The sequence below is a fragment of the Tripterygium wilfordii genome, chromosome 13 (genome assembly GCF_013401445.1).
Source record: "Tripterygium wilfordii isolate XIE 37 chromosome 13, ASM1340144v1, whole genome shotgun sequence".
Lineage (NCBI taxonomy): Eukaryota > Viridiplantae > Streptophyta > Magnoliopsida > Celastrales > Celastraceae > Tripterygium > Tripterygium wilfordii.
Window position 1 is genome coordinate 11,815,990 of NC_052244.1, and position 25,233 is coordinate 11,841,222.

At 35.4% G+C, this 25,233-nt stretch overlaps 4 protein-coding genes across 4 annotated transcripts; 2 read left to right on the forward strand and 2 right to left on the reverse strand.

Moving 5' to 3' along the window:
• Nucleotides 1–2,698: 2,698 nt before the first annotated feature.
• Nucleotides 2,699–4,157, forward strand: LOC120011921 (putative clathrin assembly protein At4g40080). Its single transcript, XM_038863094.1, has 2 exons — nucleotides 2,699–3,225; nucleotides 3,399–4,157. The coding sequence occupies exons 1-2, from the start codon at nucleotides 2,792–2,794 to the stop codon at nucleotides 4,036–4,038; spliced, it is 1,074 nt and encodes a 357-aa protein (XP_038719022.1). The 5' UTR covers nucleotides 2,699–2,791; the 3' UTR covers nucleotides 4,039–4,157.
• Nucleotides 4,158–6,385: 2,228 nt separating this feature from the next.
• Nucleotides 6,386–10,118, reverse strand: LOC120011702 (protein DETOXIFICATION 27-like). Its single transcript, XM_038862801.1, has 7 exons — nucleotides 9,497–10,118; nucleotides 8,852–9,393; nucleotides 8,666–8,752; nucleotides 8,438–8,494; nucleotides 6,918–7,275; nucleotides 6,696–6,785; nucleotides 6,386–6,601 (listed from the first exon to the last, which is right to left on the reverse strand). The coding sequence occupies exons 1-7, from the start codon at nucleotides 9,884–9,886 to the stop codon at nucleotides 6,554–6,556; spliced, it is 1,572 nt and encodes a 523-aa protein (XP_038718729.1). The 5' UTR covers nucleotides 9,887–10,118; the 3' UTR covers nucleotides 6,386–6,553.
• Nucleotides 10,119–16,527: 6,409 nt separating this feature from the next.
• On the reverse strand, nucleotides 16,528–16,980 carry LOC120012582 (vegetative cell wall protein gp1-like). The gene has a single exon (XM_038864025.1). The coding sequence runs from the start codon at nucleotides 16,978–16,980 to the stop codon at nucleotides 16,528–16,530; it is 453 nt and encodes a 150-aa protein (XP_038719953.1).
• A 2,340-nt stretch (nucleotides 16,981–19,320) lies between these two features.
• Nucleotides 19,321–23,438, forward strand: LOC120011705 (putative GEM-like protein 3). The gene is made up of 4 exons (XM_038862804.1): nucleotides 19,321–19,895; nucleotides 20,018–20,119; nucleotides 20,558–20,829; nucleotides 22,874–23,438. The coding sequence occupies exons 1-4, from the start codon at nucleotides 19,520–19,522 to the stop codon at nucleotides 23,060–23,062; spliced, it is 939 nt and encodes a 312-aa protein (XP_038718732.1). The 5' UTR covers nucleotides 19,321–19,519; the 3' UTR covers nucleotides 23,063–23,438.
• The last annotated feature ends 1,795 nt before the right edge of the window (nucleotides 23,439–25,233 follow it).

Genomic DNA, 25,233 nt, shown 5'->3' on the forward strand with positions numbered 1-25,233 from the left:
GTTTATTGTTTAAATAGATCAAAACCTGCTCTTGCACAGGTGTTGGAATTCCTAATAATCCAGAGAAGTCAATTATTTGTCTTAATTCGCATTCAATAATGAAAATCAGATGTCGATCTTTACATGCTTGCTCATGTTGTTGAATTTTCTGAGCCACTCATGATTAATATTTTATAACAAGTAACAGACTGAAATGAATTACTTTTTTTTTCCCCAAACCTTTTTTTTAATATATACATGCATGTTTCTAAAATGGTAACCAAACATGTTATGAAATGCACATATGAACAGTGCAAATTGTGCATTAATTTTTTTTTTCCTGTTTTTAACTGGGAGGGGATTCGAACAAAAAATATCGTTGAATTCATAAAACCGATCAAAATATAAATATAATTTTTAAAAATTTGAAGAAAATTTTTAAGTTCTCAAACTGATTTTACAACGGGCCCTGCTATTAAATTTCTACAGTAGAGCCCCGGCACTCGAGTGCATAGTAGCTTCACTACACATTGATTTGATATTGTTCGCTCTTGGTCAAGGGTCCGCACAAATTTAGTCTCTTAGGTCATCTTCGAAGTATTAATTAGACCTAAAAAACACATCACTTGTATGAGAGGAGTTGAACATTTAATTATACATCACTCAATTGGGTCATGTCAATTCGACGTGAGACTACCAGTATTGAGAGTTCTTGCCTTTGAAAGGTCAACTATTGCAACATATAAATGAATCACTTGCAAAATTGTAGTCCACATCATAGAACCATAAATTTTATCACAAGTTGTGAAACTAACATTAACAAAGGTCTTTAAAGCCACAGAAGGGTAGGTTTTTCAAGCCAATTATTCATTCTCCAACTCTGTCTGCAAGTTGTCTTTCGATTCAAGTGTAAACTACTCTTCATGGACAGCCACTATGCACCATTGATAAAATTTGGTCCCCATATATATATATATATATATATATATGCACAGTTGATAAAAAGCTGACATGTTCTATAGAGCAACAAAAATGAACTATGCATTGAAAAACATAAAAGAGTATTAATTTAACGTAAAAAGATGAATATGAATTTATGTTTGGTTGGCTCTTGACTTTAATTTTATATGTTTCTATGAATATGAATTTTATATATATATATATGCACAGTTGATAAAAATCTGACGTGTTCTATAGCAAAAAAAATGAACTATACATTGAAAAACATAAAAGAGTATTAATTTAACGTAAAAAGATGAATATGAATTTATGTTTGGTTGGCTCTTGACTTTAATTTTATATGTTTCTATGAATGAATTGGTAATTTATTCGATTGACTTTTGTTTTTTAAAATTAAAAAAAAATGGAATGCAAAAACTTTTTTTTTTTTTTATAAGAGGCGAAATAGAAAATGCCATCCACATGCACTAGTGCACCAACTTGACAAAATGATGAGATGACTTATATCTATAGTTAATGGTCTTAATATTATTCCACTTGATGTCTTTAAATGTTCTTAATAAACTACAAAATATCAACATGTTCATCAATTTTATGGAGGAAAGGGTTAAAAAAAAGTTTATATGCTCGCTGGTCTGACAGCATGAGTTTAGATTTCATATTGAATGTTTGAAGGGCAAACTTGTATAATAGCGTTCTCGATTATTAAAAATAATTTTTAAAAAAACGTAAAAATATTCAAAAAAATATACCTCACGTTTGGAGAAGTATTCATAAAAATAAAAAATAAAAAAAAAACTGTTTAAAGTTGTAGATTACCTTTTTTAAATATAAGAAAATTTGTATATTACTTAACAATGTATAATTCATGATCCAACAATGCACAACAAAATACAAGCCAGATTTTTTTTTTTGGACCAATATGAGTGATCCAACATAGATATATAGTGACCGTTAGGGATCCATCACAAACGGCTGCTTTACCGACACAAATCCGACAGTTTTACTTTTCTTCTTTAAGGACCCACCATTTGGGAGGATTTCAGTTTTTGTTGTGTGTGTGTATATATATAATATATATATATATATATATATATTAATGGGACATTTGCAACCATAGGCCTAAATTTTCCTCATTTATCTTCATATTCTTAACATATTTTATGGTTTTTGGGTTTGAAATTTTCTCTGCTTCTTATGGCATATGTTAATTTTGGTATTTTATTGTCTTACTTGGTCATATGTTGTTGTCAATATATTGGATTATTTAGATGACAAGATTCATCCACAGTCAATTCATTCATCCTAAAAGTCTACACACGAGTCGAAAACCAATACAAACCTGATGTTTTGACTTTTCTTTGTAATATCCATTAGATAATATTGTTAACTAAATATTAATGTCTTTAATGGGATTTAATTACTTGACAATAGCCTTATATATTATTTCTCTAGACTTAAGGCGTAAAGAATCTCATCGAAAATCAAGAGTTCAATTCTAAATTGATGCAGTTATTTCTAAATGATTTGTGCTCGGTCTCGGTCAGATCCAATTGATTTGTCGAACGAATTTGTGCCTGATTAGTTCAACCCAAATTTGGGCTTACCCAAAAAAGGACAGCCTATTGAATTGTTCTCCATTCAAAAAAAATTTTAATGAGATTTGGTGAATAAATTTTACATGATTTGTTTTCATTATTGTAAATAAATAAATAAAAGGAATACAAAAAGCACACGCATAACTAGGATTAGATGAAGGCAGCCATCCATCGTCAAACACCACCATTGACTGTCTCGCTCTGTTTCTCTCTCTCTCTCTCTCTGTTTTCTCGCACTTTCTCTCTGATTTCTCATGGGACGCATAACAAATCTCAGAGAATTCATAGGCATAATCAAGGATAAGGCCTCTCAAAGCAAAGCGGCAGTACTCTCAAACCCCAAAAATATAACTCTCCGCTTAGCAATCCTCAGAGCCACCACACATGACCCCTTCAATCCTCCCAATCAAAAACACCTCAATACCCTCCTCTCTTACGGCCACAGCTCACGCGCCACCGCTGCAGCAGCTATTGAAGCTCTCATGGACCGCCTCCAGACCACGCGTGACTCCTCCGTTGCTCTCAAGTGCCTAATCACCGTCCATCACATCATCAAACATGGCAGCTTCATATTACAAGATCAACTCTCTGTTTACCCTTCCGCTGGCGGTCGAAATTACCTAAAGTTGTCTAATTTTAGAGATCATACCTCTCCATTGACGTGGGAGCTCTCTTCTTGGGTTAGATGGTTAGCCCTTTTGCTACTACTTTTTGGAGTAAATAAATTGATGATTTTTTTTTTATGTTTAATACTGGTGATTTTACGCAAATTATTGGAAAAGAAAATGGATGAAGGCTAATTTACTATTAGTTGTCATCTCTAAGTATTCGTTTCGCTAATCAGTTATGGATAACAAACAGGTATGCTCTGTACCTTGAACATCTCTTGTCCACATCAAGAATCTTGGGCTTTTTCCTCTGCTCAACGTCGAGCACGATAGAGAAAGACAAAGAAGAAGAGAAAGTCTCATCACTCACAAACACTGATTTGCTGAGAGAACTTAATTCTCTGGTCAGTTTGCTAGAGGAGATATGCAAAAGACCCGAACTTTTGCACATTCATGGCAACAAATTGGTGGACGAGGTAATGGGTTTGGTGGGTGAGGATTATTTGTCATCAATAAACGAAGTTTGGGTCCGAGTCAATGAGGTGAGTCAGAGACTGAGTTGCCTGAGTTTCGGAGAATCGGTCGAGTTGGCTTGTGGATTGAAGAGACTTGAGGATTGTAAAGAGAAGTTGTTTGTGTTGTCAACAAGAAAGAAAGCTTTGATTGAGACTCTCTGGGTTTTGATTGTTGAGATGAAGGATGGGTTGAGCAGGGCTTGTGTTGAAGATAGGAGATTGGTAGTCATGGGAACAAGAGACAGAGTAAGTAAGTCAGCTCGGTTTGGGGACCGAGTTGTGAGTTATGGTGACTCAGTTTCATTAGCTTCAGGGAAATTTGGGTTTAGTAATAGATTTATGTTTTCAATTCAAGAATCCGTTCAGTCTTGTGCGTGATGAAAGAATCTTGAAATGTACACATTTTGGAAGCTTTATGTTACTCGTATCTCTTACATCAAATTCTATTTTCGTAAAAATGGTATTTTTAATGATATTCATTTTCTTATTTTGTAAAATTTGCTTTAAAATCCACAATCGGCAGTATTCATTTTTATTGGTTAAGCTAAAACTTGTGTTCTTTCCTTGGAAATCCAAGCAAACAAATTAAGGCTAAACCATATTTTATATCTTTGAAGTTACATGTTTTTTTTTTTCAATCCGTAAAATTTAAAATGTGTCCAAAATATCTTTAATGTTACAAAAATCAACTCAAATATGTACCGATTTTACTGTTCCGTTAATTGTTTGTCGGATTTTGCATACATGGCAACCGAAAAATCATTGTGGCATACACGTGTCATCTTTTACAAGAAAAAATTACATGTCATCAAAATTGCAACTCATCCCTTTTTTTTTTTCTACAAAAAAAAGCTTCTTCTTCGAAGGACTAGATGGAAAAGAACTGCCGGAATCAAAAGGAGTTTTATTACACCGGAACTGTCGCCAGTAAAAGACATATCAAGTTGGAAAGCAAGCGATAGGGAGAGCAGCCCCAAACAACAACAAGAAGAAAATTTTCAAAACCAAGAAAGCCTACTTTTACTGGGTAACCTGAGAGCAAGTCTCGTTCGATTGGTTCAAAGGGGTAATGAACGAGGTGGCCGAGATGGGTATTGATCTTGCTCAGGCCTAGAAGGACTACAATGGATCGTGGCTGGGTCTTTCAGATCTGCGAGCATGAATCTGATGGGTATTGATTATTTTGGAAAGCAGAGTGCAGAGACAGAGATGCCAGACAAAACAGAAGAAACAAGGGGACTGTCCCCGGACCCTCGCTATTTTAATTGTGCCCCTGTTGAACTAAAAACTTGGCTAATTCAATGACAATCTTTCACTCTATTAATCCTCATTGAAGACAAAATAATTTTAATGAAATTTCTATGGTTATAAGAATGAAGATTAGATTTTTCTCCACGTACCAAAGAAAATGAAAGAAAGAAAAGGACATGCATCATCATCATATAAATTACTGTGTGTTTTAGAGTTAAATTTAACAGTCTAGAAGGGTCAACTCACTTGCCAGCTTGGCCTTCCAAGGGTGAACTCTAAATTGAGAAACATTTCTGAAGCTACCAAAGAAGTAGAATCCAATCTCTCTTTCACACTATGAGACACTTGGAGTTCTTCTTCTGCCTTTTCTTGTTTTGTTTTGTGTCCCATTACCCACTAGGAGTGGTTGACAGTATGCTCATGGCCTAGTTTGGCTTGGCCAACTGTGTTCCTTTTACTTGAATGAATTCTGGTCAAGATGGCCTTTCAAAAAAAAAAGGACAGAGATGCCAGAGCCTTAAGCTGTTGAAAAAAAAAAAAAAAAAGGCATGCTAAACCCTAAGCATCGGATGAGAAATCATGCACCAATTCAACCCTTCTTTGATATAGAGGGCTATTCTTCCACAACCAGATAGAAAAATAAATTCAACAATAGAATTCTTCGAAGAAAATTATCATTTTATGTATTCTATTTGTACCTTCTATGAATCATGCACCAAAAAACATATAATATAACACCTAATCTCGTCCAACAATGCTCTAAGGAGTACTTTTATCATAATTTTTACAACCAAACAAAGTCAACATAGAAACAATTTCTGCCATTGGTTGGTTGTTTGATGAATGATAAGAGTCCATGAGATGGGCCAGTAAATTGGGTTTGGGCCGTGGTCAGGCTTAAACTGTGAGTTTTATCCTACATCAAATTGACAATAACTCAACCGTATGATATATACGCAAAAGTCTACTCCCTCTTACACAATCACTGCGTTTTTTGGACTTAAAAACCAATGATGACGGCATAAGAAGAACAAAGGTGTGCATGCCTTTTGCCCAAAACGGACAATATTCGTTTGTGGTGTTTGAGTTGGATTTTCAAACAGGTTTTATAACAGTCCACCAACCTACCCCTCCGCACTAGTAACACTTTGTTCGTTTTGGGTCAACCCTTACGGCTTTATTTTCCTAAGCTCAGCCCCAGCCCATAACCCCATACTAGTTTGAACTCAAGAAAAACACTTATTACTAGTTAGGAAAGTTGGTCTATTTCATTTTATACTTCATATCTTTCCCTGAGTGATGTGGGATACGAGACTAACCTCCTTCGCTTCTCAATAACTCGTCCAACACTATCAAACTCGACACTGTAGAGGTTTTGTTGCCCTGCTCACTTAAGCCGAATACTAAAGGGTTGCATCAACCTTTATTTGTCAAAATATCTTACCAAACAAAATGTTGTTGTAAAATATTGATTAGTGTTGGTCCTGATTTCATGGAATGTTGACAAAACTATAAATTACATTCATTAGAAGGAGTGGGGGTTACAAAATGCCAACTAAAAGAAGCATGTTGATGCTAGTACTACATAATCTTCAAAATCATAATTTATGGTACAAAAGAAAGAGGAGTCTCTACTCTCCTTTCAAATGCTTTCTGCCCATTTTTGTACGTGCATGCTTGCTTTCTCTGCCTGCAAAACACAACCCAACACGGATCAAATCAAAGCCATTATTTCAGAATCCCCAAAACATACTTAGAAGAAGAAGAAGAAAAGATTTAATCACCTCTTTATCCCAATCGCATCGGTACGTAATGATGGCTAATATCAAGGTCTGTATTGCAGTGCCACCGAAAATCATTCCAGCCCAGATTCCCTATTTGTGTTCATATGTCAGAAAAAACAGCAAGGGAACAGCAACTTGAAGCTTTTGTAGTGGGCTGGGCCTTGCCCATATGGAAAGCCCAATTGGCCCAACCCATTAAAAGTAAAACGAAATAGTACGTACCATAACTCCTTGATCGAAGACCCAGCCCATCACAAATCCGAGAGGTACCCCAATCAGATAATAGCAGCCTAAGTTGATGTATGCAACATATGACTGCCATCCTGATCCCACAGCCACTCCTGAGAGAACTGGCTGAACACTGTTGAGTAGAACTGTGAAGGCTAAGAGGATTGAGAGCTGGTTCACTGCTTCTAAGACATTATGACTTGAAGAGAATATCAACCCAATATCATTGTGGAAGATGACAATCAATAGCCAGAAGAAAATCCCAATAACCATTGATGTTGAAACAGCCACCATCGTCGCAGTCTTGGCTCCTCTGCCATTGCCAGCTCCAAGCTCATTTGCTACCCTTACTCTGCATACATGAACAACCATTAATACAACCACTTATTGTTATTGAATCTAAACCATAATTTTTTGATCTGCAATGGTGAGAGAAGCATGTCAATTCACAAGGTTCCAAATTAATTGTACAATTGCGAAAGTTGGGTTTGTTTTTTGTTGGTGAAATGCAGAGTTTCAGACAAATGTCCATAGATTAGGACTAGTTGTTTGTTAGTTGATTGTCTTTAACCAATATGAGACATTCTTAACACCACAAAGCATGTGGTAATCTCACAATAACCAATGTTAACTCTGACCAAAATCACAAACCTTTTTGACATTTTTTAACAAAATAATCGAGCCCCGTGAATTCTCGAATACTTGGATCACCTTGTTTTCCTCAAAAAATGAATTTGTTTGGCGAATCAGTCAGCCTCATTCACCTATAATCTCATGAGTAATTTAGTATGCTTATACTAAACCTATGTCTTGAGTCACGGCATAATCCATGCATCCTATACTAAAAAAAAAAAAACCAAAAGCAAAAGCACCCTAATTGTCCTTTCTTTACCAAGCAAAAAAAAATGATTGAAGAAGTAAAGGACAATTAGGTATAGAGAAAATGTGGTCTGGTTTTTAAAGAAATAAACCATGGCCACCATTCTGGACCCTTCGATAATTTTCTAAGCCCTGGAATTGTCTACAAACATTGACACACTAGTTGGAAAGTCATTATCTACTTTAATTTATATGAAATGAATCCACTACCACAACACAAGTTCATTAATTGTATACGTCTCATGCAAATAGTTTTCATGAACGTGACTACTAAATCAATACTCTTCAAGAACATCAAAACAAACAAAAGAGAAAGAGACGAATTTTTCTTTTAAATATCAAACATCTATGTGGACCCTGTCAAAAAATGCTTCACAACCACATCATAAATTCAGTGGACAATATAAGTTTTAGGTCTATCAAGATTAGTTCTGTCGTCATTCGACGTTAATTTATTGGATTGGGGTATTTCACATCTTTTATATATATTCTAACAAGGTAAAGAATTTTTTTAAGAAAATTGGGGAAATATATGATATCATCAATTTTGTAGGCCAATGAATGAGATCCAAGAATCCAAGCTTTTAGATTGCAAAGACAAAGAAGACAATGAAAGGGAAATGAGAATTTGTTACCCGGTCCCAGCAAAGAATGCGAACGGAATCATCATCTCCCATCCATTTATGGTCATACTGCCAAAACAGAGAGATGACATCACCCCACATCATCATTACAATCAAGAGTTTGTGTACATATTGAAAACGCAATCATAGAATAAATTATTTTGCAGTGGGTTTGATTTTGTATAAGAAATTGTCAATTGGTTGTTCCAAAATGGCAAAAAGAAAAAAGATGATGAATACCAGATTGACAAAGCATCCACAGCAATCTCTGCATTCTGAAGATTTCCAGTCATCAATATCAGTATTCTATAATACCAATTCTCCAAGCTGAATTGTCAATGGAAGAAAGAGCAGAGAAGACAAAATTGTAAAACTTGGAAAGAAAATATGTCTGCTGGAAATGTTCAAATGGACTGTTTTAGTTACCATAGCATGACACCAGAAGCAGCTGAAAGTTTGGTGAATTCCCAGAGACCAGAAAATGCTTCAATGGAGAAACCAGCCCAAGTATGAGGACACCCACCAAAAATAGTATAACCCAGTAGCCCAAACACCAAAACCCACCAAGAAAAGTTTAATGTAACTGCAGTACCAACCAGACCCAGTTGAAGCTTATACACAAACAACCAACTCACAAACACATGCATTAAAAGAGCTGCCACAGACACCCATGCTATGACCATGTTCTTTAACTGGCTTTGCAAGAATCTCTGCAGAGGGAACTGGAAAGCAAAGCTGAAGTGAAGTGGTATCATCCATATGGAAGCAACCCCAGATAGTTCAGCTATGTCTGAAGGCTGTCCAAAGATTTTTAAGATTGGAGAGGCAAAGAGATACAGAGGCAAAAGGAGGATACAGCAGAGGAACAAAACAATCCATGATCTCTGCATATAAACACCCAACATGTGGTACTTCTTTGCCCCGAACGCTTGTCCACATAATGTTTCTAATGCACTTGCCATTCCCAACTGAATGAAATAACAGCAAATCAAGACATTAAAAAGAGTTCAGTTTGCATATTTAACTAATGGACATAAATACAAACACATAGTAGGCATTAATTGATCATACCAAAAGCCCGAAATCGAAACCCACAACAACATTATTAGCAATTGAAATGGCAGCAAGTTCAAGGTCCCCCAAATGACCAGCAAAGGCTTGAGTGATAACCAGCATAGAATATGAGGTGAGACGGCTGACAATTGCAGGACCAACTATCTGCCATAGTTTCTTTGATTCAATCCAGAACCTCCTTGTTAGAGTCTGATTTTGATCATCTTCTTCATATCTTGAATCAAAATCTTCAAGTAAAGGTACCTTCTTGTCCTCCTCTACTGCGCCCTTGCTAGCCATTTCTGTATTTTGTTTCTCACTTTTCGCTTGGCAAGAGCGAGGGAGTACTGGTTTGAACTTTGATGTTTTGCTCAGGAGAGTTATATAGTGAGTTGTGGTGGTGTTCATGTGGGCACTAATGTACAAAAAGGATCGAGCAAGGACTATAATCCACGTTTCTTAATGCTAGAAGCTGCCGTACCCATCAAGTATAATGAACCTCCTAGGAAACAGCGAGAGCGGGCGTGGCTCTGCATCACTGAAATTTACAGGTGACAATGAGGAGGTTTCGGGTAGGCTACTTTATGCCCTCGCTTTCACCTTCATAACTTACTCCTATCCTCGTCCTCCCTATACTCTTGCCTGCATAAAAAAAAAAAAATACCCTACCATCGCCCTTAGGGTGTGTTTGGAATCTTTGGATTGAGGGGAGGAGAGGGAAACTCATTAAACAATTAAAAAAACAGAATGATAAGTAAAATACTTTTCTATGTACAGATGAAAAAAAAAAACAATTTTTCTTTTTTTGTTTGGATTGCTATCATTAAAAAAAAAAGTAAAATTGATTTAATTTAATAATTTATCCTTATTTTTATGTGAAACAGTATAAGGAAAAAATATGTTTTTAACTTAAAGATAATCTAATTCAGTCATCCTTTACTTCTAAATGACCTCATTGTGGGGAGGAATTATTTCGACAAAAATTTGATGAAACATTTCCCTCAATTCTCTTCAAATCTCTTCCTTTTTTTTTTTTTCTAAACTATAAAAATAAGAAAATGTGAAAAGAACTTACTTTCATTCTCTTCACTTTCTCAAATTCCTCGATCCAAACACACTCTTAGGATATTGGTCAAATTACTCCGATCTATTGGATACCGCTCATATCCGCATAAATAAATTGTGAGTTACCCCGTTCATTATCAACTTTTTTAATGATGAATTTAGTATGAATATAACATTAGTAAATTGTGACAATATTTGTTTCTGCTTCCATCAAGTTATTTGTTACGATCAACATTTTTTTAGGTAATATTATTTGTTATAATTTTTATTTTATTTTTTTGCAGGCAGAAGGTATTGAGGGTTTATAAGTACTTTCACTTATACCCTCACCCTGAGAGGGATCTGGATACTCCGCAATTTATTTAAAATTATAGAGTTTACAATTTGAATTCAATGTTTAAAAGGTGTGTCACATCATATTACATTTTTAATTTTTCATTTTAAAATTTGTCTGATTTTTTCTCCATCTTTAGATATGAATTGTATTGTAGACTCTATGAAATTATGGAACTCTCAAATTCCCCTGAGGAGACCCACAAATATTAATCGCGAGGGTGAGAGTAGGGTGAAGGTACAATTGTCGTCCCCACTAAAATCGGGGAATCCAACAAAAACAAGTAGGTCATTGCTTAGAGCATATTTCCTTTTGTCTTCGAATGGGAAAAAAAAAAGAGAGACAAAAACTACCTTAAAATAGTCGTTATACTTGGATTGATTACCATCATCTTCCCCAAAACACCAAAACACAAGTCAAGGAGATAGTGAATTTTATTTGTTTAAATTTTACTTTACAAGTCTTAAAAGAACTTGTTAGGTGGCGTGAATGCTAATTATTTAAGAAGGTCATGATTTTACTGTTGGTGAGAAAATCTTGAGAATAAATAATTGGATATTTGTTTCTTTTTTGTGTAGAATTTTAGATTTTTTTTTTTTACTTAAGAGAGTCAAAATTGTGTAAAAGTGGGGTTTGGTGATTCCAGCCGCTTTTATGGAATAAGATTTGCTTTCAATGATAAGTCATAATTAGGATAAGAATTGTATTATAGACATCCATCTATGTAAGAGTTTCTATGAGAATTTTATTATAGACTAACATATGTTAGTCTTAATTACTTGAGAGAGTGGTAAGACCAACCCATCTAAAACGTGATTGACACACTTTAATTGGTGAAATGTACCAAGAGTCCAAGACTAATGTTCAAGTTGTGAAAGGGAATGAAAGGTATAGTTTTTGTATATTTTTATTCATAAGATTGGGATTATATAATATTAAAGTATATTTGTTGAAAGAATGTTTGTTGTTAATCATTTGATAGAAGAAAAAAAAATTCCTTAGGAAATTGACTCTACATTTCTGCTCTATAACTTATCAAGGTTCATTAAAACTGTTGATTAAATTGTGAAGATCTTGCTCTAACTACTGATTGAGGTTTAGTGAGTCACATACAAGTAACATGTAATGACCACACGGTGATTTTTGACTCAATTTAACTTGTCATAAGGTGGGAAATTATTGTACTCGAGAGCCCGACGTCCTAAATTTTAAGCTTATATCGGATGTCGATCTAAATGAAAAACTTGTATGATGTCATTTATGTGCATGCAGGTCTGATATATCGAGTTTAAGTCTATATTGAATGTCTAAAGGATAAACTTATATGATGTCGTCTCCAATGAAACCAAGTAGACCCACGTGGCCTCGCCGTCAGTTTGGACTGCCCATTTCAATGTAAATGACACCATTTAAAATAATGACGGTTTTATTTATGCAAAGGACAGATTGATTTTGATCAAATGATGTGGCACTTTGGATGGGTACGTGCACCCAGCGGAGCTGACAACGTCAGAGAAGATCCAAACATGAAACACAAATAGTGATGGCAATAACGTTGGTGAAAAGTCAATGTGGGTGTTTGGCAGTGCGTTTGCACTGCGTTCAGTTGCAACACACCTCACAGCACCACAGTTTTTTGTGACACGTCAAATAGTTTTTGCGTTCCAACTCACCTCACAGCACCGCAGCTTTTTACCTCACAGCACCTCACCACACCTCACAGCACTCCCAAACGCTTACAATGTATGTTGAATTGTCTTACGTAATCAAATTAGGTCAATTATTTTATTTTAGATTAATGTACAATATAAACATCAAGTGATTTTATATTAATATTATTAGTCATCTAATATAACCGTAATTTAGATACGCCAAACGCACCTCACAGCACCACACCGCACCGCACCACAGTTTTAAAAGTGATGCGCCAAACAACTTTTTGCGTTCCAACTCACCTCACAGCATCACAGTCTTATAACTCACAGCACCTCACAACATTCTCAAACAAGCACAATATGTTCCATGATTCATGCATTTACACCTCAATTCAAACCTATGCGTCACACAAGGCTACACGTGACACAAGGCATGAGATATTCACCAGCTTTCGAATGATAGTCAAAGATTATATTAGGGACTCAACAATGTGTTTTGCTTATGTAGTCATATTGGGATAAGTATTTTGTTGATGTGGATATATTGATATTTGATGTTTTGATGTAGTTTTGTTGTGGATAATATGGAGGAATGAAATGTTGTTGGCCTCCATGTTGGATGGGAAAAGAAATTGTATAGAAATTTGTGTTTTGTTGATGTGGTTGTATTGGAAGATGTGTTTTGCTGATGTGGCTGTATTATAATACGTGTTTGACTTGACTTTTTGTGTAATAGAGATGGGACCGAGCCAACATTTTCGTTGGCCCAAGAAATAACAAACCATTGCATTTGCCCTTATCACTTTACATGTATATATTTACGATCAGGACGGGGTCAAGGAATCGATGTTAGGGAGCTATCAAAAGTTGACCGGGTATTGAGGCAGCGTTCCCATAATTTTTTTTAGATTATTTATAATATTACATTTGTTTAAAATGATATTATCAATGTATTGAATGGCTAGAAGCCTTAGAACATATATACAAGACACTTTGAATTTTGTAACCAACTGTTACTTACAATTTGATGTGGCATAAATGCAACATATAAATGATACACATATGTGGATCTGGGCCAATGAAGGATTAACTTACTTGGAGCAGTATTGTGAAAATAAAACCAAAGGCCCAATATGAAACACTGAGGCTTGATAGCCAGCTCGGCCCAAACCATGATAAGAATAAACCCAACTAGGGCATCGAGCTGTTGAACGAATACCTTATAAATGGTACCTCTGTAGTAGAATCGTAGGAAGAAACACCATGACAGAAAAAGCCCAAACAAATAAAGTTTGAGTATTGGTATTAGCCATTAGGCCCAATGAGAGGGGTGCCGGGGATCCGCTGTAACAAAATTACAATAGGTTTCATTACAGCAGGTCTCACTGTAATGCTATTTTGGGGTAACAAATTTTTTTTTTAATTTTTAAAAATTATAAATATGTAATATTCATCATAACGAATCCAACGATATATCTTTTGTTCGAAACAAAAATCAAATTCATCTCGATCAAACACATCGAATATTTTGAGTTTATATCCGACAGTCTAGAATTGTCATGTCTTTTTAATGTTGAATTTGATTTTTGTTTCGAACAAAAAATATACCGTTGGATTCGTAACGATAAATACTATATATTTATAATTTTTAAAAATTAAAACAAAATTCGTTGATGCCCCAAAATAACATTACAGCAGGACATGCTCTAATAAAATTACAACAGGTCCCCGCCACTCCAATGAGAGAAATTGGATTGCTAAACAAGTTCAGGTATGAATTGGAACAAAGCTCAAATGAGTCAATACAGGCCCAAGGTCAGAAAGTGGCCGTCTGATTCGGTTTAACGATGGCATTAAAGGTCTCAATATTTCAAAAGCTTTTTCGCTCTAGTTTTTTCTTGCTTTCCTGATTTTACTTGGTAATCGTCCAATATACCCTCAACTCTTTTTTTCTTTTTTTTGAAAGAGCATGAAACCCTGAGAAATATATTATATACCCTCAATTCTATGTGCAAACAACAATTATATATATATATAATTTGTATATATATATATATATATAATGCTCAATACATATAGATATATATATAATTTTCCTATGTGGACTACTTTTTGAAGGTGTAGATAAATGAAATAACAAATGAGGATTCACTGCTTTGGATTCCATATGTTTCAAATTAATGGTGAAAATATAGATCCATATTTTAAATTTGCATAAGATAATTCATATATATATATATATATATATAAGCAAATGCTCATGTGCGGAGATCCATAACTTATAAAATTATGGGGACTCCATGTTTTGATCCACTTTGAACGTGAAATAGAAGGTGGGGCTCACTAAAAAAAGACAGTAGACGTCCGCAATTCAATATTACTCATTATATAAATCAAAGTTTTATTTTCTATTTATTCCTAATTAATTATACAGTTAAACCATCTTAATTAATTTCTCGTGCACATTTAAAATTACAACCCTATTAAATTTCAACACACACATTGTGTTTTCTACTAATACTTATATTTTTTGTTTTTCTTAATTTCCAGTATACACTATTGTATATATAATAAAATTAATTTTGTGCTTTCGAATTGTTATTCCAGCTGTGAACCAAACATAGCCGTGCTTCCACAATCAAATCTTGTATATATATATTTTTTTTCCGTTGACTAGTCTTGGAACCTTCCAGGCTCCAAAAAAGAAGCAAAGTAAAAGTGGACAAATTCATAGCAGACCCATGAACCGAAGTAGTTCTCACTTTCTCAGTCATTATCGCACGTTGTACTCCCTCTCTCTCGAGTCTCAAGTCTCAACCTTGTCTTTTGATCAACCTGTTCTGCCAATATTATTTACTTTTAGGCAACTTTAATGGTCCAATGCTTCAAATTTACAAAGGAATTCATACAATGTCCATGGTGCCCAAAACACAGTAATGAGTTGCTGTTAAAATTGTTAATGGAATAATGTGTTGTGATGTAGAACATGTTTTGGAAAGGTTTATCCACCTTTTGGACCATCCAAAAAGAAAAAAATGTCTAATAGAAATCAAAGGCATAAAATTCAAAATCACATGAAACTTGATAGGCTGACTAAAACGTCGATTTGCATTGGAGCAGTGCTATGCTATTGACTTCGTCACTTTTTGACCTGATTCTATGGATTAGGTCTTCAAATTAACATGTTTTTGTCATTTTAGGAATCATTTTTTTTATATCTTTGTATATTGAATTCCGAATGGCGTTCCGTCAATTAATTATGACTTATTTCGGATTACAAGTAGTTTTGATTTGTGAGCCTAATCAAATTTTTTTTTTTTTCGACATTATTTTAAGGGTTTTATCGTTTTGTTTAAATATGATTGTGAGTGACAACTTTTGAATAAAAAAACTTCATTTTCATAGTATTATCTTTATGTTAATCTAAATTTTAAGGATATCCACGGAGTTCATACCTTTGATCCATTAATATTTTGCGTTATATTGTTCGAGGTTACTGATAAGCTAATCACAATCGGGTTGGAGGCTACATTTTATTTTTGCTACAATATTTAGAATACTTTTAATCTCAGCCATTAAATTCATCTGAATATCTGATGCAACTAATTAGAGATTGACATCGCATCATCTTTAAGTTGACAAAAATACTTTTAAAAGTTTTGAAAAACAGGAATGAAAAAAAGAAGACGAAAAGAACAGCAAACTGTTTTATTCAACTAATAATCTGATCAGATATACAAGCACACTCCCCCATCTATACAATGATCCACCACTTTCCAAGATCAAATGGTACACGTGTCAACCCTACAACCCATGATCCACCAAATAAACAACCGTCCAAATCCAATCTAGAATAATCAACCATCACAACAAAATAATAATAAAAAAAAACACGTGTAAAAACAAGAATAAATTAAAGACCGCTAAGCAAATGAAATCTCAACACTGAAGATCTAAGCCGGATCGAGGCACCGAAATCGGAAATCCATCTCACTCTAAGCCAAAGTCACGGCCAAGAAAGTCCCGGCTAGTGCAGTACCAGCGATCACGACTCTTTCGATCCATCCAGCAGCGAAGGTGCCGCTGGGTGGAACATCGGACGCCGGTGGCTCAGACGAGGGAGAGAATGGTGATGGTGATGGAGGAGGCGTAGCGCCAGGAGTGGGAGCCCCAGATGGAGGAGTAGATGTCGGTGAAGGAGTCGGGACAGTGGTTGGTGCTGGAGTAGGCGCTGGTGTAGCTGGAGTAGGTGCTGGTGTAGCCGGAGCAGGTGCTGGTGCTGAAGACGGTGTCGGTGATGGCGTCGGCGTCGGCGTTGGCGTCGGTGGAGCTGTAGTTGGTGCAGGCGTCGGTGCTGTCGTTGTGGGCGTGGGTGTGGGAGCGGCACCTGGAGCCTGAGCCACGCATGATGTGGCCAAGAGACCTAAGATGAGGAAGAGCTTGATCATGGACGAATTCATCTTCAACTTGCCGAGAGAAGGTTCAAGAACTTGACGGTAGAGAGAGAGAGAGAATAAGATTAGTGAAGAGAGTATTGAGATTTGAGAGGGATATGAGTATAAAAAGGATGAGGGAGAAAATGGAGCCGTAGATGGACAGCGATTAATCAATCAAATAATGTTAATTAATGTACAGATAGATATTCCAATATGATCTATCTATATATATATATATAATTCTACACACCACATGCCTAATCATGTTGATGTTGTCTTCTTCTTCTCTTTCTTTGAATCTTCTTCGTTGGTTCAGGTGCGTAGGACGCGGCAATCTAACTGACCAATCAAGGACGTGACATCTGTCCATGGGAAGAGTGGGATTAGTAAATTAAGATGGGGCTTTGTGGATTATCTTATTTTGACCCGGTTTAAGAGTCTTAATTTCACGACAACTAGGCCATGTGTCGGTTGTTAAGGGTGAGTAAGATGTCTTAATCGGACAAATAAATTTTGTTTTTTTGTGACCTTGCTTTTGACACAGCCCCGTGTTAACCTTTTCAAGTTTCAACAACTCTTTGCGTGGTCGGCTGGTTTTACCATCTTACCCTCCCCAACTCCTTTGAAACAATCTTCGCAACAAGTTTCCACAAATCTCTAGTCTACGAGAAGAAAAATATCTTCATCTAGTGACACGTGGCAACAATCTCTTTTTCCCCCCTAACTTTTGCAATTGATGACGAGATGGTTAGTTTAGATTCAATTCAAATCATTAAATACTTTGCATGTTTTACATATTGGGTAGTCGACTTGGTTGGATTTGGTGTGATGATTTTGGCTCACGGAGATTCAAATTCGATCTTATCATATTGACATCATAATGTTGGAAATTCAATCAGAAACACATGAAAAATATTGTTCGCTCTGAATCACGATGCGTCACATGGATGCACTAGGCTCATACAAGTGATAGTGTCCTTTTTGGGCTTCAATTCTCTATGTATACATTGATTTACCCTCATGACTTTATTTATATGCATCACTTGTGTGGAAAATGTTAAGACTTTGCTTATATGACACTCGATTGAGTTATGTCAATTTGATTTGAGATATAATCTTCACATATAACCCTTCAAGTTCATAGTACCCGTACAAGACAGTAATACAAAGTCAAAATAATTTAACCATCTTATTTTCTTTGAAAAAATCTTCAAATCATACTTTGAAGATGTTGCATAGAGTTGGTCGGGCATGAGTTATATATGTGACTTGGTTGGGGTTGGATGTAATTGTAAATTACTATGTGGACATATTTTGAAGATATATTGGAGAGAAATAAAGAAATATATAAAGTAAAGATGCGAATGGAGAACAACTAACATGTTAGTTAGTAATCAAAGACATTGTTAATTATCCCCAAACGTGCATGTCTACTTGTCGTTCTTTGAACATGGATGATGGAACTTCGGGCAATGCACTAGCTTTGCGGATTAAGGGCCTACAGTAGTTGAAGTTTTCTGCAGTTTTAATCGCACATTTTGGTCTGTTTATTAGTGTGAAGTAGTTCACACAATTTTTTGAGTTTGTTAAACAGATTGAACGTCTATATATGATGACCAATGCAGTAATTTCTAATGCAGGGTCTCGTCAGCTAACTTTAATTTGCTTGGAAGCCACTTGCCTCTAGGGTTCCTTTCTATCACTGCCTGTTAAGTTACGTCAAAGAATTAACTGGCTGGAATATTATCTCCTCATTAGAGTATAGACCATATATAGTTCAGTCAAACCTCAATTGTATAATGTCTATGAGCTGGGCAAAGCTGGCTAGAATTAGAATATTATATTACAGAAGAATTTCAAAAACGTATGTAGGCAGGGATTAGAGGAGCTGTACTCAACTTTAATTGTCGGTCGATGTATATTTTTATTTGTGATGGAAATTTGAAACAATAATAATTATAATAAAAGGATGATATGGAGATTTGAAACAATAATAGAATTATCTCCTGTCTATGATGTGGCTAATCAACCAACATATTCTTATGATCCACTTATCAAATAAGTTCTCATATCGGTCTAGCATAAGTAAAATCCCATTAATTTATAAGTAAAATGATGCAACTTCTCTCACGTCGAAGACGTGTTTTCATAGGTCTAATTATCAATGGTGATGGCTATGAGGAATGAAAAGATAATATGGCTAGCCAACCAATGTGTATTCAAACTCTACTAACCAGAGAGTGCGTAGCTTAAAGCAAACATAACATAATATGGCTGGCCAACCAATATGTATTCAAATTAGACCAAAGTCCCATAAAAGGGGGAGACCCAAGCTTAATGTTGGATTGAATCCAATAGTAATGCGAGGCTAGGCCCATGGACAAATGCGTCCCGGTCCATGATCATCCCTCCCCTTTTATTCGCGGCAATCAGCATTCTTCCCGGTGAAAAAAGACAAAAGTACGTTCAAACCCGAAAGGAAAAGCACAAGCGAAGAAGGCCACACCACCCAAAACGTGTCGCGCGCTACAGCCTTCGAAACTTCTAGAAGATGGAACCGCCCAAGGCAGAGAGCGAGCAGAAGGCGCCGGAGCCCGTGGTGACGCAGGACCCGAGCTCAGATTCAGATCCGAAGAGCGGGGATCAGCAGCTGCAGAAGCAAGGAAATAGTGCACCGGGTGGGGACGGAAATTGGGCCACTTTCGTGATGGGATCGGAGAATGCTCCGCAAGCAGAGACTGAAAAGAAGACTCGGGTTCAGAATGAGGAATTGGAATCCGTGAGGAAATCGGTGCACTGGAGCCCCGAATTGGTGTCCGAATCTGCTGCGCACGATCATATAAATACTCATAGCCGGATTGTCATTGACGAGTCCAATCCGTATGTTTCTTCCTCACCCGCGCCCGACTCTTCAATCTCCTTTAAAGGTGTGTATCAGTGTATACCGTCAACGAGCTACGTATACCAATACTCTCTCTCACACACACATATATGTATCTGTGTTTTTTTTAGAATCGTGTGTTTGATTTTGTTTCGTGTTCTGAATTAGAAACAATGGTGTCCGTCCGGGATACGCTGGGGAGATGGGGAAAAATGGTCGGAGAGGCGACTAAGAAAGCAGAAGATCTTTCAAGAAACACGTGGCAACATCGTGAGTATTCTTTTATACTTTTTTCCCTTTGATTTAATTGTGTCTAATGTGTAAGATTTCATTCGGTGTAATCTGTGAGCATGTCAATTTAGGGATTGTTCTTACTTTGATTTGCTCTTCATTGTTCTTTTGATCAGTGTGCTTATATTATAGAGATTTCATGTTGCCATTATGTTGTATTCAACGATGTGATGCATTTTCCCACAGTTTTGACTCAATTTCACTGCATGCTTGTGTAATCACTAATCAGTTAGAATTATTATGTTGAAAGTTGATTCCAAACTTATTTCTCACAACAGACTCAATTTATTATCCCTGTTTTGGAGAGATTTTTTTAAAAAAAAATGGAACTCTGAAGAAAATGTGGCACCTCTTACTTTCACCTTATTATAGCTTTCATGAGAATACTGGAATGATTACCTTTTGTTTTAAAATTAGTGAAAACAAGCCCTAGTTTCACTGAAGCTGCATTGGGAAGAATTGCTCAAGGAACAAAGGTTTTAGCAGAAGGTGGCTATGAGAAGATATTTCGACAAACTTTTGAGACGGTCCCTGAGGAGGAACTCCAAAATTCATATGCCTGTTACTTGTCCACTTCAGCTGGTCCAGTCATGGGTATTTTGTATGTTTCTTCAGCAAAGCTAGCATTTTGCAGCGACAACCCTCTTCCATATAAATCTGATGGGGAAAATGATTGGAGCTACTACAAGGTAAATTTGAACAAAACTAATAAGTTGGCATGTGACATCAGCATGAAGATGTATTATCACTAGTTTCAGCTCCAATTCATCAGCTTGAATATGCATTTGGACTGTCTAGCCTTTACTTAGAATATGTGCATATAAAATTAAGTAACTAGAAGAATATCTTACCTATGCTTGAGCATTTTCGATTTTGAAGTAAAATAAATATATTAATGTTTCACCATAGTTGGGCCATGTTAGATTTTAAGTAATTTTCTTCTAAATTCTAATTGAAACTAACAATAACTTTCCCACAGCTCCAAAGCTTAGTAAACTAGTTTCAGTTATTTTCCAAAGGTTGAAAATAATATTCAAACGCAATTTGGAGGTTTTGGGACGTAGTTGAAGAATTCTGTTTGAAGGTTAAAAGGATTGGTTTAGTCCTTTTAAGTCCAAAGAAAATACATTTTTGCAAAGATGTGGCGTATGGGAGATGTGTAATCTTGCAATTTTATGTCTATATGGAATATGATCCAAGGTTAGATTTAAATAATATGGGTTTGGAATTTTTAGGTCGTTTTCCCAAAATGCTATTTCATGAATTAGAGACACTAGACCAGTCATTGTGTTGAGATTGGCATACTTGTCAGGGCCTCATAGGGCCATGAGCTCTTAGCTCCTTAGTATAATTGTCTTATAAAGAGAGATAACAGAAAGCACATTTCCTGGGTTGCTACTGTTCCATTGTGTGTATAAAGCAACCAAAAAACCTTAATATATAACAACCTCCTCACCTTTTGTCTCTCCAATCTCTTATTGCACAGAGAAAATGAAAGGTCTTATAACATCTCTTGTCCTCATCAATTATTTTTAGTCCTTTTGCTTTGTTTCATATTTGATTTTGTTTGTGAGATGATTTTCTTCAAGCGGGCCATTCCAATGGGTACTCAAAAGAAAATCTCAATTTCACCAGGCCCTATATTTGGTCAATTTTGCAGGGGCAGCCTCAAGGTTTTACATGTTCTAATTCAGGGAACTGCCCTAAATGTTCTCTTTTTCATTCTTTTCGGTTCTCATTTTAAAAAAAAATCTGACACAGCAATCGGTACTTCATATTCTGGGGGCTTTATGCCATCCTTTTCTTATATTTAAAAGATGAAGTAACCTATTGTATAATTGTTTTTGTTCCTTTTTTCAAACAAATTTTTCTACAACCAACATATTTATCTTCAGCAAGATGTAATTAAATTTCAACGATGTCAATGCCATTTTTTTTAACCCAATTTACATAAAACCATTTATTATTCAAAAGCTGGGAGAACACTGGTTGTAGTACTTCATTAGTCCATTAGATGGAATGTTGGAAATGAGTTTGAAAGTCCAGCTGTACACAGATTCTCAAAGTCTTCTCAAAGTCTGGTATACTATTTGGTTTGGGTTGGCTTTTTCTGCATCTTCACAAGTCGCAACTTTGATTATGTTTTCCGATAACCATACCAGTACATTTCCCACTTATCACCGGAAGTATGATTGGCTTGTAAAATAAATTGGACATTACTATTCTCTGGGGATGTAAGGGGAAAAAGGAGGAAATCGAAGGGTGGTGATGTGGTTGGTGTTTGAGGGATGGGTTGGGGGTGAGCCAATACAAATAAGAGATGTGTATGACATTTACTTGTGGATTAGGTTAGCTAAACTTGTGGGGTAATTTTTGTGTATATTGTCCTTATTTGCATTGTTTCCAAGGCTTTTGCCTTATTTTGTGACTATCCATAAGGCCATGAATTCTTGTATTTTTCGCTTAGGCATGAATTCTTTTATTGGTTGTGGAGTCATTGGGCTGGATTTATGGTTCTGAATCAGTCTTGAGGATTTCATAAATTGATGTCGTGTTTATCATCATCCTCCTTTAGTAGAATTCATCTGGCCCAACCCTAGATTTGCCATGATCATTCGTTGCTCATCTTTTGTTGCATATTGACTTTTAAAGTAAGAATTTAGCTTGCTCACCCTTTCTTTAGATATGATTCTGATATTTTAATTCTTGGCTTCCTCTTGCCTGCCTAAACAGGTAGTTATCCCATTACATCAACTTAAAGCAGTCAATCCTTCAGCAAGCAGAGCAAATCCTGCTGAGAAATATATTCAAGTCATTTCTGTTGATAATCATGAGTTTTGGTATATGGGCTTTCTGAACTATGATGGTGCCGCGCAATGTTTACTGGAAGCTCAGCAAACCCAAAACTTACAATTCGTATGATAGTTGCCCTTTTCAATTCAAGGTTTCAGTCTTTACTACTGCTTTGGGCAGCACAAGCCCTTATTTGAGAGCCTTTTTTCATATGCAAATCGAACTAGGTAATCATAGAAGTAGTATTTTGGATTTTTTTTTTTTTAAGGAAAGGTAGAAAATACATGGTTTAAAAATACGTGTTAGATTGTTTCTTATATGGAATCATGTAGCCGACCGCAATATTGTTTGATATAAAGGCTTAGATGACTATGGTCATGACATTTTTAGCCTTTTCATCATATTGATGCGGCATAGCTCTATTTGTTTGATTGTCCAAATGGAAAGGACAACACGGTTTCCATTAGAAATTAGTCCCGGCATTATTGACATCTTTTACCTTGTAGTTCCTCTGTTTGAGCCTGCATAGTTTTCTTCTTCTTCTTTCCCTATTTGTTTGGGCAGATATTTGAAAATTTAGTGCAGAGACTGTACAGGAATGCTGTAGGTATATAGATATGAAAATGTAATGTTTGTATGGACTAGGAGGTATTGAGTTGGATTTCCATTAGGACCAAAATATCCTTGTGGTCAAATGGAAACTTCTGTGCACTCGAGTCTATTGACATGAGTTAGGCTCTATAGGATGTTCAAATGGCAAATTAAAAAAAAAATGAAGAAAGAAGAATGTTTTACCCTAAAAAGCTATTTTCTTCAATGATCAGTATGTCTTGCTAAAGGATTCGTTTGGTAGAGCGGTTGGATTGATTTTCAATGCTAGCGGAAAAACTGCGGGAAAAAAGTTGAGTTAAAGCTGTGAAATATGCTCTGAGGTGTTTGGTGAACTAATAGTTGACATTAGTAGAAAAACTGTTGACTAAAAGTATTATCTTCAATTTAATAATAAATTTTCATAAAATTTTAATCATTTTGTTATTAAAGTTAATTTAATAAATATAATTTATTATTAAAATTAATTTAAGTATATTAGAAATTTTTTATATCAAAACTGAAAATGTTAATTAGTAAATTAAATAAAATAAATTGTAAATATTATTAAATTAATTTTAAGCATAAATAAATATCAAATTTAAAAATTATATTAAATTTTTTATCATTTTATTTTTTCTGATCTTTTATTATATTTAATGTGTATTTTTAATTTTTTAAATATTAAATTTAATTTTTTAATTCTTCTCAATATAAATTAATTTTATAATATTAAGTAGAAAAATAAAATGTAAATTTAACTAACAGTATATAAGTTTAACAACATAGTAACTGTAACTACTTTATTCACTATAAATTATTAAAATTATAGAGCCCACATTAAATTCTTGTAAAAAGTTAATGATTCGTGGGTCCCATAATTAAATTTTTTTAAAAAAAAACATGCAAAACAGATCCGCCTAGACAATCTCTTACACAGAGCTTCTCAAATTGCAACGAAATCGTTGTCATGTGTGCAGCGGTTCAGCTGCATCGTTTGATGATGCAGCGATGGCATCAACAGAACCGCTTTCGGTTCCGCCGCACAAAGATCATTTTATTGGGAAAAACATTGTTTAACCTTAGTACATATATGACAAAAAAATGCTTGTCCCAACTCCCAACATTGTTGTCTAGGAGTAGTAGGACTAGGACGGTGTGTAATGCCCATGAATCTTCTTTCATCATTGGATGGTCCAAGTGGGCCACAATCTACAGGGCCAGAGAAATTAATGATGGAGCCCATATACTAGTGGGCCATATTAACATGCACTTTCGGCAGTTGATCAAAGTGACTTAGACTAATCCCATTAAGATTGTACTAATAATGACCCTATCATCTCACCATCAACGATTCCTCCCTGTTCATAAGCATGTTTTGTTTTGTTTTGTTTTACATGAGCTAATGACACCATATAAATTTACCCTTTTAAACATAAGATATGAGTCTAAAATCCGAAAATCATGCCCGCGCACACAGAAATGAGAAATCTCTCACCTAACGACATAGTAAATTAGGCTAGAGTCCAGTGAATGACCACATGAGTATTACTATTTTTAGTGGAAATCAAACTCAGGACCTTCCGAGTCTATACGATTTCTCAATAGAGAAGTTCGATCACCATTACACTATCACTGTAGTGATTAACAACAACTTCCTGTTCATAGAACATGTTTTGTTTTGTTTTACATGAGCTAGAGCTAGAGCTACT

Coding starts and splice junctions, on each gene's coding strand:
- LOC120011705 (XM_038862804.1), top strand. CDS start 19,520: ATGGAACCGCCCAAGGCAGAGAGCGAGCAGAAGGCGCCGGAGCCCGTG. Junction 19,896..20,017: donor CTCTTCAATCTCCTTTAAAG/GTGTGTATCAGT, acceptor GTTCTGAATTAG/AAACAATGGTGTCCGTCCGG. Junction 20,120..20,557: donor AAGAAACACGTGGCAACATC/GTGAGTATTCTT, acceptor TTTTAAAATTAG/TGAAAACAAGCCCTAGTTTC.
- LOC120011921 (XM_038863094.1), top strand. CDS start 2,792: ATGGGACGCATAACAAATCTCAGAGAATTCATAGGCATAATCAAGGAT. Junction 3,226..3,398: donor CTCTCTTCTTGGGTTAGATG/GTTAGCCCTTTT, acceptor GATAACAAACAG/GTATGCTCTGTACCTTGAAC.
- LOC120011702 (XM_038862801.1), bottom strand. CDS start 9,886: ATGAACACCACCACAACTCACTATATAACTCTCCTGAGCAAAACATCA. Junction 7,276..8,437: donor GCATTCTTTGCTGGGACCGG/GTAACAAATTCT, acceptor TCATGTATGCAG/AGTAAGGGTAGCAAATGAGC. Junction 6,786..6,917: donor TCTTCGATCAAGGAGTTATG/GTACGTACTATT, acceptor GAACACAAATAG/GGAATCTGGGCTGGAATGAT.
- LOC120012582 (XM_038864025.1), bottom strand. CDS start 16,980: ATGATCAAGCTCTTCCTCATCTTAGGTCTCTTGGCCACATCATGCGTG.